The 18,246-nt window shown below is 44.4% G+C and overlaps 1 protein-coding gene across 1 annotated transcript in view; it reads right to left on the bottom strand.

The window, feature by feature from the left end:
- Positions 1-9,668, bottom strand: part of LOC147840511 (uncharacterized) — a 44,028-nt gene extending 34,360 nt beyond the window's left edge. Inside the window, exon 1 of the mRNA XM_087283724.1 lies at positions 9,154-9,668. Coding sequence (XP_087139850.1) covers positions 9,154-9,187 — 34 coding nt within the window. The 5' untranslated portion in view covers positions 9,188-9,668. The remainder of the gene's footprint in view (positions 1-9,153) is intronic.
- Between the last annotated feature and the right edge of the window lie 8,578 nt (positions 9,669-18,246).

The following is an 18,246-nucleotide window of genomic DNA, read 5'->3' as shown; positions in this document are numbered from 1 at the left end:
GCCCATCCTGACCAGAGCCTTGAGAGACCGTCAGCGTTTCCGTGGGAGGCCCCAGCTCGATGTTGTACGTTGAAGTGAGCGACAGGAACCATCTGGTGACCCGAGCGTTGTTATTCTTCGCTGTAGCCATCCACTGTAGCGGGGCAGGGTAAATTTCCTGCAGTCGAAGTCTGGTGCGTGCAGTACCGGTGAGGATATGAGGGCCGTCTTCAGGGCTCGGAATGCGTCATCTGCTTCCTTGTTCCATCTTATCCTCTCCAGCTGCCTCTGGCATTTCTTGGGATTAGCTGTGAGCCCGAAGTGAGCCCGTTGTGAGTCGAAGATCTAGAAGCACCCTCCGTAACCGGGATAGATGTTCTTCCCATGACTCGGAGTGGACGATAAGGTCATCCAAGTATGCTGCTGCATATGGCTGGTGGGGCCTCAGCAGGATGTCCATCATTCGTTGGAATGTGGCTGGGGCCCCGTGGAGCCCGAAGGGAAGAACCCGGTATTGCGAGTGCCCACCGGGTGTGGAGAAGGCGGTTTTCTCTTAGGCGTTTTCACTTAGTGGCAATTGCCAGTAGCCTTTGGTGAGGTCGATGGTGGAGATGAATCGGGCTCCACCCAGCCTATCCACCCGAGGCATGGGGTACCCGTCGAACTTTGAGATCTCATTAAGTTTCCTGAAGTCGTTGCAGAAACGGAGGGTGCCGTCGGGTTTGGGTACCATCACTATTGGGCTGGACCACGAGCTACGGGATGGCTCGATGATTCCTAACTTTCTCATCTTCTGGATCTCCTCGTTGATAGCCAGCAGGCGAGCCTCTGGTACTCGATAAGGCCTCTGCCAGACGATGGTGCCAGGTTGAGTGATGATGTCATGCTGGATGATGGTGGTTCGGCCCGGTTTCTCTGAGAACACATCCTTGAACTGACCAACCAAGGCTTGCAGCTCCGCCTTCTGGTTTGGTGAGAGTTGCTCACCTATGTGGACGACGGGGAGATTCTCTTCTGTGAAGGCAACGAGGTGGCCTGGAGCTGCAACCCACTTCTTCATTAAGTTGATGTGGTATAGCTGTTCCTCTCGTCATCGTCCTGGCTGACGGACTCGATAGTTTACCGGCCCTACCCTTTCTACCACTATGTATGGCCCCTTCCAGGATGCGAGGAACTTTCAGGTTGTGGTGGGTATCAAAATCATCAACTTGTCGCCTGGGTTGAACTCTCTGGGTTGGGCGGGCCGGTTATATAATCTCTGCTGGGCGCGCTGGGCTTTGGTCAGGTGTTGTTTGAAGATGGGCATGACTTTCTCAATGCGTTCTCTCATGTCCCGTACATGTTCAATCACCGACGATGGGGGGCTGGCTCTTGCTCCAAGGCCTGACGAGCCACATCCAAAAGCCCGCGGGGTTGGCGGCCAAACAGAAGTTCAAAGGGGGTGAAGCCTGTGGAGGGCTGGGGGACTTCCCTGATTCCAAATAACACGTACGGGATCATGAGGTCCCAGTCGCGCCCGTCCTCTGCCACCACCCGTCGGAGCATCTGCTTCAGCGTCTTGTTGAACCTCTCTACAAGGCTGTCAGTCTGTGGATGGTAAACTGATGTCTTTATTTGCTTTACCTTGAGGAGGTGGTAGAGGTCTGCCATCAACTGGGACATGAAGGGGGTGCCCTGGTCGGTCAGTATCTCTGCTGGAATTCCCACTCGACTGCATAGCTGAAACAGCTCCTTTGCGATCGCCGATGACGTGGCTTTCCTCAGGGGAATCGCTTCAGGGTATCTGGTGGCATAATCGAGGATGACAAGGATGTGTTTATGTCCCTGGGGCGACTTCGGCAAAGGCCCTATCAAGTCCATAACGATGTGGGTGAAGGGCACATCAATGATGGGTAGGGGTATTAGAGGGCTGAGGGGTGGTCATTGGGGAGACGTTCTTTGGCAGATGTCGCATGCCTGACAATACCTCTTCACCTCTCCATCCAGACCGGGCCAGTGGAAACGATCGCGGATTCTCTTCACTGTGTTGGCAGCTCCCAGATGTTCAGCCATCGGGTGGGTATGTTCAGCTCTAGAATCGTCTCCCTCTTGGTCCTTGGGATGACCAATAGTGTCTTCTTTTCCCCCTGCCTCTCTGCGACACGGTAATGGGAAGCCGTTCATTACCGTCAATAACTCTCACTTGTGGCCAGCAGTGTTTAAGCGTTTCGTCTTCCCGTTGTGCTCTTCCGAAGTCGCCTCCTGCAGTTATCTGTTGAAACAGATCAAAATATAAGTTAGCAGATGATGACTCACCCCCTCTGTCGCTCTCGGTGGCCATCAATGCTGGTTGGCGGTCCCGCTGAGCCCGTCCTTTGTTCTTCCTTTTAGGACGAGCCGATAGAGCTTGATAGTGGGTGAGGAGTGGGCGAACCCCGGCCAGTCTCTGCCCAGGAGGAGGGGCAAAGGAAGGTCCGGAACCACTCCGACCTCAATGCGCCAGCGGCCCGGTTAAGTCGCGATGGTCACTCTCTGTGCAGGTACGTGGTGGGTATCACCGTGCACACACGTAATCGGGATTCGTCATTTCCTTCATGACAACATTTTAAGGTTTTTGGGTGAACCAGAGTGATGGCGCTTCCTGTATCTAATGTGGCTGTTTGTGTTTTCCCGTCTAGATAGATTTTTCGGGTGGGAGCTTCGGGAGGGATGTTGCGGTGGTCCACGCAACCCGCTGTCCAGGACGGGGTCGAGTGTGACGTCGGCTCTGTGGGCATCGGCTCGTCCACTGGGCTGGGGACCGCAGGTCTGCTGCCTGGTCGTGCTGTGCCCTCCACCGGTCGCCATGGTGCGTTCACCCTCCGAGGTGGCAGAGCCGATCTCTTCCCCATCTCCCTGGCAATGTGAGCTTCAGCCAGCTCCACCGCCTCCACCAGGGTGGCCAGCGATTCAGGATTTCTCATGCTGGTAAGGGTGCTTAGTCGTCTCGGTAAAGCCAGCATCATCTTTTCTATCACCACTTTCTCAGCGACCTGGACTGCCGAAGGATCTTCTCCTAACAGCCATAATCTCCCCAAACGGAAAGTTGAGCTGCTTGGGTACGCACCGGCTGCTTCTCATTATATGACCATTGTGAGAATTGCTGCGCTGCGCTGATTGCGGAGAGCCCCATTCTGGCTAGTATCTCCTTCTTCAACGCTTTGTAATCTTCATTTTTAGGTGTCTCAGGTGCAAAATAAGCTCGTTGAGCTTCTCCAGTGAGGAATGGCGCCAACATCCTTGCCCAACTTTCCTTCGGCCAGCGTTCTCTTTCGGCAATCACTTCGAATGTGTGTAAATAGGCGTCGATATCATCCAGGTCGCTGAGTTTAGTGATATGATGATGGGCACTCACTTCAGGGAACTGGCTATGTCTGGCCGCCTGGGGGAGCTGCCGTTCCATCCTGTCTTGTCTGGCGGTGAGCTGCTCTGTTATCACTTGTTGCTTGCTGGAAATTTCCGCTAGATGGCGTACCACTTCTTCCAGCGACATGTCTCAGGGGATGATGACAGCCGAGCAAGAGAGAGTGAGTGGGAGAGAGAGAGAGCGGATGCCTGTCTGTAACACAAGGAAAAATTTGGCCAGGACACCAGGGTTACACCCCTACTCTTTTCAAGAAGTGCCATGGGATTTGGACATTAAACCGAGTCAGGACCTTGGCTTAATGTCTCATCCAAAAGATGGCAACCACTGACAGATTGGTGTCCCTTTCACTTTTTATTGGGACATTAGGACTCACACAGACCACAGGTTGAGTGCTCCATGTTGGCCTCACAGACACCACTTCCACTTTTATAACATCCAAGCAACGACTAGGAATACACAAATGTCATGTACGGGAATCAAAGTGAGGAACAACAGAGATGAGGATCTAAGTGCAGGCAAAATAAGATTATATTTGAGCAAGACAGGGACAAACGGAAATGGCTGGTACAAAAAAGGCAATCCAATAATGGATTTTGCCCTAGTCAAAAAACTGTCATAGAGTCCAAAATAGTTGGCAAACAGGATAAAACAGTGAAAAAAAAAAACAAAGAAATACAAACATACATCAAAAATCTCTATGCCAAACTGGTGTATGTGGGGTGTATAAATGGTCTGAATGATCTGTGATCACAAGTCTGTGACACTGTGTGTGTCATCAGCCGTGATTGACAACTGGTGTGTGTGACATGGCCTTATAGGATTTGTATTTCCTAAACATGACATATGCAGATCACCAGTGATCTGTCAGTAGTGGACCACCACTTCTCCAAAGTGCGCCCTATCTACATTTTGAGAGGTTGTGATGGTTCATCTCAATGACACTGGAGATTAGATGCCCAACTTGACATTTGAGGGCGACCTGACATGTCCACGGTGCAATGAGGAGTCATGGATTTGCAATCAGGCCATCTAGAGGGTACAGTTCAGGGACTGATATATAGAGATCAATGCTCCCAGTCCCCTCTCCCCTTCTTTCCAGGGGCACAACTTGAGCACATGCAGGTATGGAGAGTGTTTTTCTTTGCCCAATCCTCATGCACTTCTGTCCTCACCTCCCTTGATGGTGAGACACCAGAGGGTAAAAGGCGATTCCCCAGGTGGTGGGCGTCCAAGGCGTTTGGGTTATCTGTTTCTCATCGACAAAGCCTACATAGCCTTGTGCCATGCCTTTTTGCCCTGCACCATGGTATTAGCATAACCATGGCAGTGCTGCACAGGGGCGGTTCTTCCCCAGGCTTGAGCATAAGCTTCGAACGATGGCCAACCATGCCCTCATGTACCAAGTTGGCCACCTGTGCCCAGTGTAAGACGATGGCCACACAGTGCTCCAGGAACACCATCCTTGGCTACCTCGGTAGATATGCACGCTTTAACATGCTCATATCCCAGACAGGTCTATTCAGCGACACAGTCAGAGACTTTACCCAAGAGTCCTCAGTAGAGAAAGAACAGCTGAGTATGATGGGGCATGTCATCTTCTGACTGGCTTGGGAACTGTTTTCCCACCAGTCCCATCCATGCTGGCTGCTCCTCGCCAAAAGCCTCCTTCTCACGACTCCAAGACTATAGCATGTGGGGATGCTCTGGGTGGCCATCACCTTACTGTGTCATCGCACCTTCAGTCCCTGCATGGATCTTGCTTTCTACAGGCTTGGATGTCTTTAGAACAAGTGTAAAGATATGCTTCCACTCTGATGCTTTTAATATGGACTGGAGGGCTGTGTTAACAAGCATGTAGCAGCAAGTTTGTGGTTCGGACCCCAGCTGCATTGGCATAACATTTGCCTGGAGCTGTTTGCAGTGTTTCATGCTCTCTTGTGGCCCTGACTGGTTCAGGAGTGAAAAACACGTGCTGGTTAGGATGGACAGCACGGCTGTGATAGTGTATATATATATATATATATATATATATATATATATATATATATATATATATTAACCTTATGTGTGGTATGTGCTCCTGCCACATGTCTCAGCTCGCTCACCATCTGCTCCTCTAGATTCACGCGACTGAAAATCGATGCGCGCTGTTCAAATCTTGGGCAAGCTCAACCATGCCAGTCTTTATGCTCACATGGCAGTTAAGACAAGATTAATGCCAGCATTCTAGTTGTTACAGGCACACTTCAGTAAAGCTCAGGTCATCCTGTTTCTTCTCATGATACCGCCCATTGGCAGTGCTTTTTTTTCCTGGTCGAGGCCCCCTTGGCATGGATGTGCTGGCTCACAGCTGGCCACGGGCCTTGTGCAATATGTATTTTGCCCAATGAGCTTGTTTGCACAAACCCTGTGCAAGGTCAGAGGGCGAAAAGTGGGTTTTGCTTGTTGCACCTCAGCAGTCCAAACGGACCTAAGTTTTTAAAATCACACTCCAGCAATGGCCTCATTTTGATGAGATCCACTGGGAAAGCACCTGAGGCATGCTGGGAAAGCATCGCCTCATTGTCCAGTTCCTCAGAGGTACAAGACGTGAGATGGTTAAATCGATCTTGTCCCCCTCTCATTCCCTCTTGAAGATCTCTCTGTAGCCTATGCGGCCTGCAGCGAGGTCTGTTCAATTCACTTGTCTCAGTATTTTTAAGATTTCAGTTCACATAGACAGCTCTGCTGGTCACATCCGAATCGGTCAATAGGGGCAGGTATCAGGAGCAGTTTTGGTCAGCGAATTGAGCCAGGAATGCACACACACGCAAACACACACACACACACACACACACACACACACACACACACACACACACAGCTTCTGAAGATGTCTTGAGTTTCATATTACTTATCAATCATTCATGAGGTCATTGAGATTATACCAGAGAGATGGTCAGAGAGATGGGCTGAAGATCTTCATTAACACCAGCCGAATCTGCTCTGTGAAGTTTGAAGACATTCAGCCTGCTTGTTCACCAATACACTAATCCACAGGTCTGATGGAGAGCAGACAGACCCAGTCTTGTGCCATGGTGTTTGCTTGATATTTGGGTCAATGATGCTGCATGGTTCAGTTTTGTTTTATTTTGAATACAACTAAAGGAGTGTTACAACTGTTAATATTGACAGACCTTGTAGATGGGCTTTAACTGCAGACTGTCAGCTTTAATTTGTGAGTATTTACATCCAAATCAGGTGAATGCTGTAGGAATTACAACAGCATATGTGCCTCCCACTTGTTAAGGGTCCAAGAGTAATTGGACAGAATAATAATCATAAATCAAACTTTCACTTTTAATTTAATTGGTTGTAAATTCTTTGTAGTCAATTACAGCCTGAAGTCTGGAAAGCATAGACATCACCAGATGCTATAGGCTTCATTCGTGGTGGTGCTCTGCCAGGCCTCTACTGCGGCTGTCTAGAGTTCCTGCTTGTTCTTGGGGCATTTTGCCTTTTATTTTCTCTTCAGCAAGTGAAATGCAAGCTCAATTGGATTCAGCTCATGTGATTGACTTGAGTGATTTACATGTTAAGTCAATGCAAATGAGCGAATGGACATCCTGCGGTGCAATGCGGTGTTAATGGCTGGCATGAATTGAGCGTGAATCGCTCAAGTTCAAAAATCTGAACTTCAACGTACATTTGCACCACGTTAAAAAAATCAGGAGCTTGCTCTTGTGGGGGCGTGATTGTGACGTCGCACCTGTTGTTGGTCTCCCTGGGGAAATCCTCCTGCCGTGACAACAGTGCCTCAAACTTGGCTCAGTCAGAAACACCACTGAAAGCCTCCATCATCCAGGTGAAGTTTCTGGAGAAGTTTATGAGCTCATAGAGCTGGATGCACCTCTAAAAAGATCTAGTGAACTCTGACATGACCCTAAACTTATTGACACTGTTTTGCAGCCTTCAAAAAGCCATTTAGCAATGAAGCTAGAGTCACCGAGCAAACAGAATCCCTGCCCATTATGCGAATCTGCGTCTGTTCTAAAGTGATTTTGATGCACAAAGAAAGCGAGTAAACTGAAATGTTCACGCGGCTATTTACGCGCAAATAGCGTGATTTATTCGCTCGTTCTGCATCTGGTGTAAACAGCATAAAACTCTGGTTGCCTTTGCAGTATGATTTGGGTTCTGAAGTATTTGGCTTAATATGAGCAGAAAATTTTGCCTGAAAGATTTCATAATTCATCCTGCTGCTTTGTCAGCAGTCACATCATCAATAAATATAAGAGAACCAGTTCCACTGACAAACATACATGCCCATGCAATGTCACTAATACCACTATGCTTCACTACTGAGGTTCAAGAGCAGTTCCTTATTTTCCCATTAGTCTTGTACACGTTTATCTTAATCTCATCTTTCTGAAGGATGTTGTTCCAGTACTGTGAAGGCTTTTTTAGAACTCTGCCCTTCCTGTTTGTGAGGCTCACCGATGGTTTACATCTTGTGGTGAACCCTCTGTATTCACTCTGGAGTAGTCTTTTCTTGAGTGTTGACTCTGACACACATACACCTACCTAGGCTTGGGCGGTATCCAAATTTTTATACCGTCAAACCGCCTCCATATTTTACCCCATTATCCGGTATTACCAGCGTAATAAAAAAAAAAAAAATTATGACATAAGGCTCAGACAGCGTCACCAAACTGTTGGCTTGAGCCTAAACCATTCAGAAACTGAATACCTTCTATGCGACCTTAGGCTTGCGGTGAGAGAGAGAGAGAGAAGCGACGCACAGCATCTCTCTCTCTGTCTTACACAAACACACACACATCTCTCCCGCGATTTATTTTGAAATTTACTCCCACACCGTAAGAAATCTGGCCGGCTCCCACGGAACAGCAGCGGGAATGCAGTGAGCTGTAATCGGGCCATAAAAATTATACCCGATAGGTCCCGAGTCCGACAGGTACATTTTGATTGACAGCTTTATAAAGCCCAAACCCGTTTACAGCCCGACATTATTCAAATGTGCTCATGCACACAGCTCTAATGCATTTTTTCAAGAATGAGTCATTTATATGTTTTAACATAATCTTTTCGTAACAAACGTAGACTATTAACCTTATTCTCCGCAGACGAGCCGGCGCTGCCATTTGAATCTTTTTGGCACGAGACTTCCGGTCTCATTCACTCCCATTCATTTTTAGACAATAAAAACTGCTCGTTTCGCTGTTTGATGTTGCAACCTGATATTTCCTTGTTATATTATTCTACTTGGTCTGTATAGTCATGCAAAGATTTGTTTGTAGGGCAAGTAGTTTGACGTTTTTTTGCCGTTTATTTTTCCTTGTCATTTCTCCCATAGGCGACTGAAACGGAAGTTCTAAGACAATCATGAAAACAGGCGCACTTCCGCATTTTAGAATAAGGTCAATAGGCCACTTGGAAGTTGGAACAAAGAAATAAAATAAGTCCTCTGTAACATCGTAACATCTCAGCACTCTATATAGGCCTGGGTACATACACCTTTAAATTGGCCAACACACCAATGAAAAGAAATCTTGCTTAACAAATCAAATTAAAATAAACTCTAAATGATGACGGTTATTTTGGCAATAACGATATTAAGACAAAGGCTGTGCAAGATTTGTTTCTCCACTTCTCTTCACAATCTGGCATTAAGGCGGCGGTGAAGCTGAATATTAAAAGAATAATGCCACCATTAGCCTGTATACTCTGTCTACATTATGATTATATGGTTTAATTAATATTTATTTATAATTGAAAAACCATTTACTTACCAAGATTAGGCTTCGTGTGTTTGTGGAGGAACATTATTAAATCCACTGGCTTTAGCGCAGTCTTGCACTCATGGTGTGTCCAGCAGAACTGAACACCCTTTCCTGCGGCTATAGGCTCAGATGCAGAGTTCTGATCTGGCTGATTTTGCAAGTTTTGGGTAGGATTGTCTGTTCATCTTCTACCAGTCAGGTACATCCCTTTAATTTTCCATGACAGCAGTTTCAGTGTAGCGAATGGCCTCGTCTTTTGCTTGCGGTTTAAGGCTCCACCTTAATACGCAGTGTATAAGTGACCGCTCCTTCTGAGCTAGTGACTGGCTTGACCGCTGTCAAAATTTGCTTTTTTTTCCTACTTCGTCATCATTTGTTTCACCTTTACAGGGATGGATTTTAATGCAGGGATTTGGATTTTTTCAGGGCTCGTCGGGTTCGGGCAAAGATCTTCAGCTCTAATGCAGACCTCTCGTTCATATTAACCACGTCTCCCTTCTGTTCAGTCGAAACTGCCAAACTGCAGGACACTTTGGACTCGTCACGTCACCTCTCAATCTCCCTCTCCCCCTCTCTCCCCCTCCCTCTCTCCTCCACACTGTCCCGTGATGACAACCACACATATGTTTTTGTAGGCATTAAATAAAGGATATTTAATATTTTATGACGGTATAACGGAATTGAAATTGACTCTGTTGCTATTTTTAGATCCCGCTGTATACCATAATATCGTAATACCGCCCAAGCCTACACCTACCTATTGGAGAGTGTTTTTGGTCTGTCCAACTGATGTAAAGTGTGTTTGCTTCACCAAAGAAATAAATCTATGGTTGTTTTCCATAGCTCAGTGGTGGATAATTTGACTGATAGTGACAGCTATTTGGATCTCATCCTGGGAGTTGACATTAACAGATTCCAAATGCACATAGCACACTTGCAGTGGACTTTTTATCTGCTCATTATAATTGGGATAATGAGGGAAGTTAGAATTGTGTCTCTCCAAGTATGTATGCACTTAACTGTAAATGTTTTAGAAATTTAACTAATAACTGATTGGGCTTAGATGTTAAAAAGACATTATTACCCCCCCCCCACACACAAAAAAAAACCGAGAGAGATAAAAAGCTTAATGTATAACATTGACTGGACTAATATATGAAGGTATTATTGGTGCGAAACTCCCAAGCAGCTGTAAAAGTGTAATTTGTAATTGTAAAAAATAGCCACACATGTGTATCGGTACATTTGTACTCGCAGAGCAAATTTGCAAATGTGTATCAGTAAATTTGTACTTGCAATTTACTTGCTGATTTATTTTTTTCTAAGCACGAACACAAATATGTTCCTGCAACTGCTCAAATCTGCCGCTACGAGTCTCAAGCGCTGTTTTTCACTTGCAAATCTATATTTCGCCCTCTCGCTCTTTTGCACCAAACATCACTGTGAAATTTGTTGCAAAAGTGACTTGTGTATCTGGCAACCATAACGTTGGCTCTCAAAAAAATTTAGCAAATAGGGGATGGGGCGTGACGTCACCGCTCTAGCGCTGCGGAGGCTGAACTTCGAAACCGAAACCCCCTTTCCGCATCTATTCCTGATTTGCGTTCAAAAATGCCTGCTTAATTATTTCATAGTAGGACCAAACATGCCTTAAGAAAAGGAGTACGTTTGAAATTTTAGGAAGCATAAAAAGTACACCAGGTGAATGCCTTTCTACTCCAGGAAGCCGCAGCATACGCCTGAAGGAGGAAGAGGACGCGGTCAGTTTGAAATGTGAGTAATAAACCAAAGACAGTTCTTTGTGTTAAACTGGTATTTGTTGAGCTACTGTACAGTGCACTGTAGAATTGCTGAGGGTGTAAAGAGGCTTTAAATTATAGTCCATTTTATTTCGCTGTAAATGTTGATTATGTAATGTTACGGTCTCCAGTCAGCACATATAAAGTAACGTTTCAAAAGAAAAAAAGATTATTATCTAATGTCTGACAGAAAATTGTGAAGTATTGGAGATCACAAGACTAAACAAACATCTGAGTGAGTGATGTATTTGTGCAGCTGTAGAATCTGCTGTCAATTAACTGTTGCCAGTACTGTTTAAATTAGATACATGTAATCTTAATAAATGAGAATAAAGGGTCATTTGTTTAAACTGTGCATCAGTATAGTTGATCAATTGAGGAAGGTTTGTGTTACATCAGCAACTACACCAACATGTTATTTGAGCATGTGAATCACAGAGGTGATTTATTCTAGTCTCTATGTAACAGGGAGGCTTTTATTGAGTACAGAATCTAAAAAAAAAAAAAAAAAAAAAAAACATATTTTACATTTGCTATTTATTATTAGTTATTGTATTTTCAAACAGTGATTACATCAGCTTTCTGATTGCTGGTGTGTGTGTGCTTTTTCTGCAGAAGTGTTGTGATGGAGCTGGACCTGTAGACAAGGGAACAAACACATTTGAGGAAAAAATAATTCAAAATAAGAGGTAGGATAATTTTTATTACTAGCACTACAGAAATCAAATGACACATTGTGCAGTAAAATAACTTTGATTTTTGTTTTTTTAATTTTATGTTTTGTATGATCTGAAATATCTGCAGATTGGTGTGTGTGGTGAGGGCAAAAAAGTCCACAGCAGCATCCTGTAATGCTGAAATGCTGTAATGCTGTCTTGCAGAGTTTACTTGAAGTTGACTCTAAACTCTGCAGGACACCAGCCGTCCAGAACTAAGTTTGGGCACCCCTGGACTGAGTTTGGCCACTCCTGTTCTCCTGTAGTGAATTGAACAAGACCCTGCATCAGTCCACCTGCCCTTGTGTACTCATCTGGACCAGATGTTGCTGTGGTCTCTTCATCATCCGTATCTCGGGCATGCATCACCGTCCTGTTTCAGTCTGACTGCAGCAATGAGGCATGTGATGATGGCGAAGTCCCTCTGATCATCTGCAGAACTGGCCCAGCTTTGTGGAGATACAGCTAAACATGGGCTTCTGCCTGTAATACATCTCTGTTAGAATAATGCTTGGTTTTATTTGTTGTTGACTTGTATTTATTTGTCATGATTATTCATATTCATTCTTTTAGAATGAATAAAATTATGTTTCTGTTTTTAATGAATAATGTAAGAAAATAAGATGCAATGTCTAGTAACTAAAAGTAGATTTACTTAGTTAATTGTCCACATTTATCATAACTAGCAATGTATTCTTGGCTTAAATGTAAAGTAAAAATGCATTTTTTTGGAGTGTTAAATGAATTAATAAAACATAGTAGCATTAGTTATTAAGGTAAAGTTGGTTTTATATTTGCACATTTGAACATTTTAATGGTCCCTTATATTGTTCACCATGGTACTTTAAATATTTGGTCTGAATGACTTCAAAACAACATTAGCACTAATATTTAATTGACTGTTGACAGTGCTGTATTTTGATAATCATTGGCCTCTAATATGATTTCCCTATATAGAATATGAAAATCCTTTTTCTGAAATTATATTATTAAGGAGAAAGTCAGAATGTGCAACTATAAAACCAACTTCACCTCAATGCATTGGATGCACCCTGGTCTGCCATTTTTCTAAAATAAATATAGCCTATTAATTAAATAGTTCAATCATATTATGTCATAAGACTGAATAGCAAACTTGACGTTAGGGCAAGCTAGCCACGTTACCTTTCGTAAAACAAGAATTGTTATCCTAGCTATGAATACTGATCACTAACATAGTTATATTTAAACTAACATCAAACTGTACAACTATAAGTGGTTTTATAAAAAGAAGCAATAAAAACGTACCTTAACTGTACTGTTGCTTTCAGGATGACATCGATTCAGCTCTGCAGAAAAAGCACACACACACACCAGCAATCAGAAAGCTGATGTAATCACTGTTTGAAAATACAATAACTAATAATTAATAGCAAATGTAAAATATGTTTTTTTTTTTTTTTTTTAGATTCCGTACTGTACTCAATAAAAGCCTCCCTGTAACATAGAGACTAGAATAAATCACCTATGTGATTCACATGCTCAAATAACATGTTGGTGTAGTTGCTGATGTAACACAAACCTTCCTCAATTGATCAACTATACTGATGCACAGTTTAAACAAATGACCCTTTATTCTCATTTATTAAGATTACATGTATCTAATTCAAACAGTATTGGCAACAGTCAATTGACAGCAGATTCTACAGCTGCACAAATACATCACTCACTCAGATGTCTGTTTAGTCTTGTGATCTCCAATACTTCACAATTTTCCGTCAGACATTTGATAATAATCTTTTTTTCTTTTGAAACGTTACTTTATATGTGCTGACTGGAGACCGTAACATTACATAATCAACATTTACAGCGAAATAAAACGGACTATAATTTAAAGCCTATTTACACCCTCAGCAATTTTACAGTGCACTGTACAGTAGCTCAACAAATACCAGTTTAACACAAAGAACTGTCTTTGGTTTAATACTCACATTTCAAACTGACCGCGTCCTCTTCCTCCTTCAGGCGTATGCTGCGGCTTCCTGGAGTAGAAAGGCATTCACCTGGCGTACTTTTTATGGTTCCTACAGTTTCAAATGTACTCCTTTTCTTAAGGCATGTTTGGTCCTACTATGGAATAATTAAGCAGGCATTTTTGAACGCAAATCAGGTATAGATGCGGCGAATCATGCAAAGGGGGTTTCGGTTTCGAAGTTCAGCCTCCACAGCGCTAGAGCGGTGCGTCACGCCCCATCCCCTAATGGCTAAATTTTTTTGAGAGCCCACGTTTTGGTTGGCAGATACACAAGTCACTTTTGCACCAAATGTCACAGTGATGTTTGGTGCAAAAGAGCGAGAGGGCGAAACGTAGATTTGCAAGTGAAAAACAGCGCTTGAGACTTGAGGCAGATTTGAGCAGTTGCAGGAACATATTTGTGTTCGTGCTTAGAAAAAAATAAATCAAACATTCTGCACAGGTTCAGCTCTCTTTGTGCGGATACACATTCTAATTTACAAATGTGCAAGTTTTGTCTGTGACTTCACATTTCTGGATGCAGGTGTGTGAATGTGTTTTGCACTATATTCACTGCAACAATAGTAGTAAAGAACATGAGCGGATGAGTTTCTGCATTTGTGATTCGTCTGATGGGATTTGTGCACCTGTACTGAAGGATTTTTGCAGGTGTAAATGTAGCGTTGTGTTTATTGGAGACAAAAAATACCTAGACATTTGCAAATATGCTTTGCAAGTACAAATTTACAGATACACATTTGCAAATTTGCTCTGCAAGTATAAATTTACTGATACACATTTGCAAATTTGCTCTCCGAGTACAAATGTACTGATACACATGTGTAGCTGTTATTTAAAACTACAAATTACACTTGGGAGTTTCGCACCAATAATACCTTCATAAACACCAGCTCACAAAGCTTCAATAAGCCAAAAAGTGGCACTGTCTAACAGAGACATAATAATGAAACATTGTTTTAGAAATTGCACTACAATTTGAACTTGGGAGTTATCACATAGTGAGGTTTATTCATAAACTAATTTTGAGAGGATCACATGCTTATAATCAACACGGCTGGCTCCTTATTAGCTCCGTAATCAGCCCTATTAGATGATTATGGAAGCATTATAAATAACCTGAGTTTATCACTCCAGTTATCTTCGTCTTGAAGAAGCGCAGTCCGCCTCGCTACAAGCAACAGCCTGACTAAGCCAAAAACAAACAAGCAAGCAACAAACAACAAACGAACAAATCAATATCTTCAATACTCCTACAATACTATGCAAACCAACGGAACAACCAGCTATCAACATGGAAAACAACGGCAACAATAACACCAACAACAATCAAGAAAGCATCCATCAAGAACACCCCGCTCCACCTGAGACGCCCGCGGCGCTCCACTCTCACTCAGCCACGCGAGGCAACATACTAGAAGCCGAAGCCTCTACCAGAGGCCGGAGGATGACTTGCTCCACTTCAGCCCGCACATACCAAACAGGATCCGTTTCTCCCGCAGCACAAAGACAACAAATAAGCTCACCTGCCACATCGGACTCTCACCCTTCCCATACATCACCTACAAGAGGAAACAATAGACAATCCAGCGATCGCCCCACTCCATATCCAGCGCAAGGAAAGAGAAAGGAGAAATCAAAACACGCACCTCGCCGCACTCCCGCCAGACCACGCCCCCAGGAACCACAAGCACAACACATGACGTCACACCTCACTGACCAGGACTACAGCCAGACGAACTACAATCCCCAATCTGTTCCTCCTCAACCCTACTCTACCTCTCTTTCCTGGCCTCCAGCCCCCATCTCCAGTTCTTCTAATAGCCCTATTTTCCCCTCTACTTCAGCTACTCATTTCCTCCCTTCTAACACTGTTCCTCCAGCTATTTCTCAACCTCAATCTTTCCCCCCCTCTCTCCAACCCCCCGCTTCATGCTCCATCCCCTTTCAACCTGCTACTCATCCTTCCTGCTTCCCCTCTTCATCACTCCCCCCGTACTTACAAACACAAACCCCACTCAGCAAATAACTAGCCCCGCACCAGTTTCTGCCTCACGCCCCCCTTTCACACTCTCTTCAGCCACGCCCCTTCCTCCACCTAACACGCCCTGGCAATGGAACCACCCCAAGTCTCCAATGCAGCACGAAACCAGATCCTCTCAGGTGCCGACGTTGACCTCATTACTTTCCTATCACCCATCACACCCCCCACGGCGGAACGCCAGGTAGATTGCGGCGAATATTCTGTCACACTCAAACAGCCCCATAGCTCCCATTCACGCATCCTATCATTAGCCGAATTTAACATAGCCTTCTCCCGATACACAGACATCATCTGCTCCGTTTTCCCCCATAGGAGACGTTAGCTAGATGACTACATGGCCATCATCGCCGAGCTCGTGCTCTCGTATGGGGGAACACATTTTTATACTTACCACAAACTATTCTCCGCTAAATGGGCAATTAGAGTGACTCAGTGGAATCAGTGTCCTTATTGGGGGGCTTTGGACACTTACCTACACAACCAAGTCTTCCTAGGTTGCCGCAACCTGTCCTGCGCGGTCTGCCATTCTAACCTGCACCCTACTACTTCCTGTCCCTTCATTATCCCTTCTTCCGACACTCAGACAGCAGTCAAATCCTCCAGCTACACCCCTCGCCCCCCAACCATCCCACTCTTCTCTCCTCCTCTTCTTTCCATCCCCCTACCAACCGTGACACCTGCCAAAACTTTAACATTGGCAGGTGTCACAAAACCCATGCAAATACTTACATATTTGCTCCTATTGTGGTGGCGCCCACGCCAAAATCGTCTGCTCTGTTTGGAAATCCCTCAATAAAAGATCAAAAAATTACCTGTCGACTCCAATTAATGTTTCTTACCTGGCTTATGAATTACATTCTCACCCTGATACTAACTTTTCTGCTTTTCTCATTTCAGGTCTAACTCACGGATTCCACCCTGGCGTTTCAGCACTTCCTTCCTATAATCTCTTCTGTCCCAACCTACAATCAGCAAACACAGAACCAGAAACTGTCGATTTGCTGATTAAAAAAGAAATTGAAAACAAATTTATGATTGGGCCATTCTTTGCTCCTCCATTTACCGTTTCACGTATCAGCCCAATTGGCATCGCTACACGGAAATTCTGAGATAAAAAAACGTCTAATCATTGATCTATCTGCCCCACATAACTCTGTCTTCCCTAGCATCAATAGCACCATCGAGCCAGACGAATTTTCACTCCACTATCACGACATAGATCAAGCTATCTCCCTCATCAAAATAGCCGGACACAACGCATGGCTCGCTAAAGTCAACATTACATCCGCTTTCAAAATTATGCCTATTCACCCCGATTTCTGACACCTATTTGGTATCCGATGGCGATCAAAATTTTACTTCTCAGTCCGACTTACCTTCGGGTGCAGAAGTAGCCCCAAAATTTTCGATACGCTCTCAGAAGCACTATGTTGGATTCTATCCAATAACTACGGCCTTCCGTATCTGATTCATCTCCTAGATACGTTCCTAATCATTTCCCCGCCGTCTTCACCGCCAGCTAAACACTTAGCGATCACCCAAAAGGTTTTCGCTGATTCCTCTCGCTGAAGAGAAAACTTCCGGACCCAGCACTTCCATCGAATTTCTGGGTGTAAAATTAGACTCTAACAAATTCGAAGCATCCCTCCCCCAAGAGAAAAATCGATCGCATCATATCTCTTTTTTTAATCTTCTTAGAGAAACAAATATGTACCAAGCGCAAACTCCTATCTATCCTCGGGCACCTAAATTTCGCCATGCGAATTATCCCCCAAGGCCGCCCTTTCATTTCTCACCTCCTCCAGCTCGCAGCTTTAGTTAACAGTTTAGAAGAATCCATTCTTCTTAACAAACCTAGTCGCGAAGAACTTATGGATCTCATTCCTTAAGCAATGGAACGGCTGTTCCTTTTTCTATAGCGACCTAATCACATCCCCAGTCGACATCAGTCTATTTACCGACGCTGCCCCCTCAGTTGGTTTTGGAGGCTTTTATCAAGGGCATTGGTTCGCCTCCCCATGGCCACACCAAATGCTCAATATCCCTCAAAATCAATACTCATCAGCTCTCTTAGAACTATATCCCATAGTCGTCGCAGCCATTCTATTGGGTCATCAATGGTCTGCCTCTTGCATCCTCATCCACTGCGATAATGAAGCCACTGTACAGTGCGTAAACAAAGGGCGTTCCCATTCCCCGCCTCTCATGCCTCTACTAAGATGGCTAGTATGGACATCAGCTAACAAACAATTTATTATGGTTGCTAAACATGTACCAGGGTGCAAAAATCAAATTGCTGACTCTCTCTCTCGTTTCTCTTTTCAGAAATTTCAAGAATTGGCTCCAGAAGCGGACCCCCATCCGACACCTGTCCCTCCCTATTCAGAAATGATCTTGCCATAGATCACCCTCTACATAACCTCCGACACATTTCTGTATCTATCATCCTACAAGGAATAGCTCCCAGAACCCTCCAGTCATATCTCACATCCTGGAATTCATTCAAGCACTTCCATTCAGTATACAAAGCAC

Source organism: Danio rerio, chromosome 15 (assembly GCF_052040795.2).
Source record: "Danio rerio strain M-AB ecotype USA chromosome 15, GRCz13ab, whole genome shotgun sequence".
In the NCBI taxonomy this organism is placed as follows: domain Eukaryota; kingdom Metazoa; phylum Chordata; class Actinopteri; order Cypriniformes; family Danionidae; genus Danio; species Danio rerio.
The sequence above is the reverse complement of the archived record's forward strand: the minus strand, read 5'-3'. Positions and strand labels throughout refer to the sequence as shown.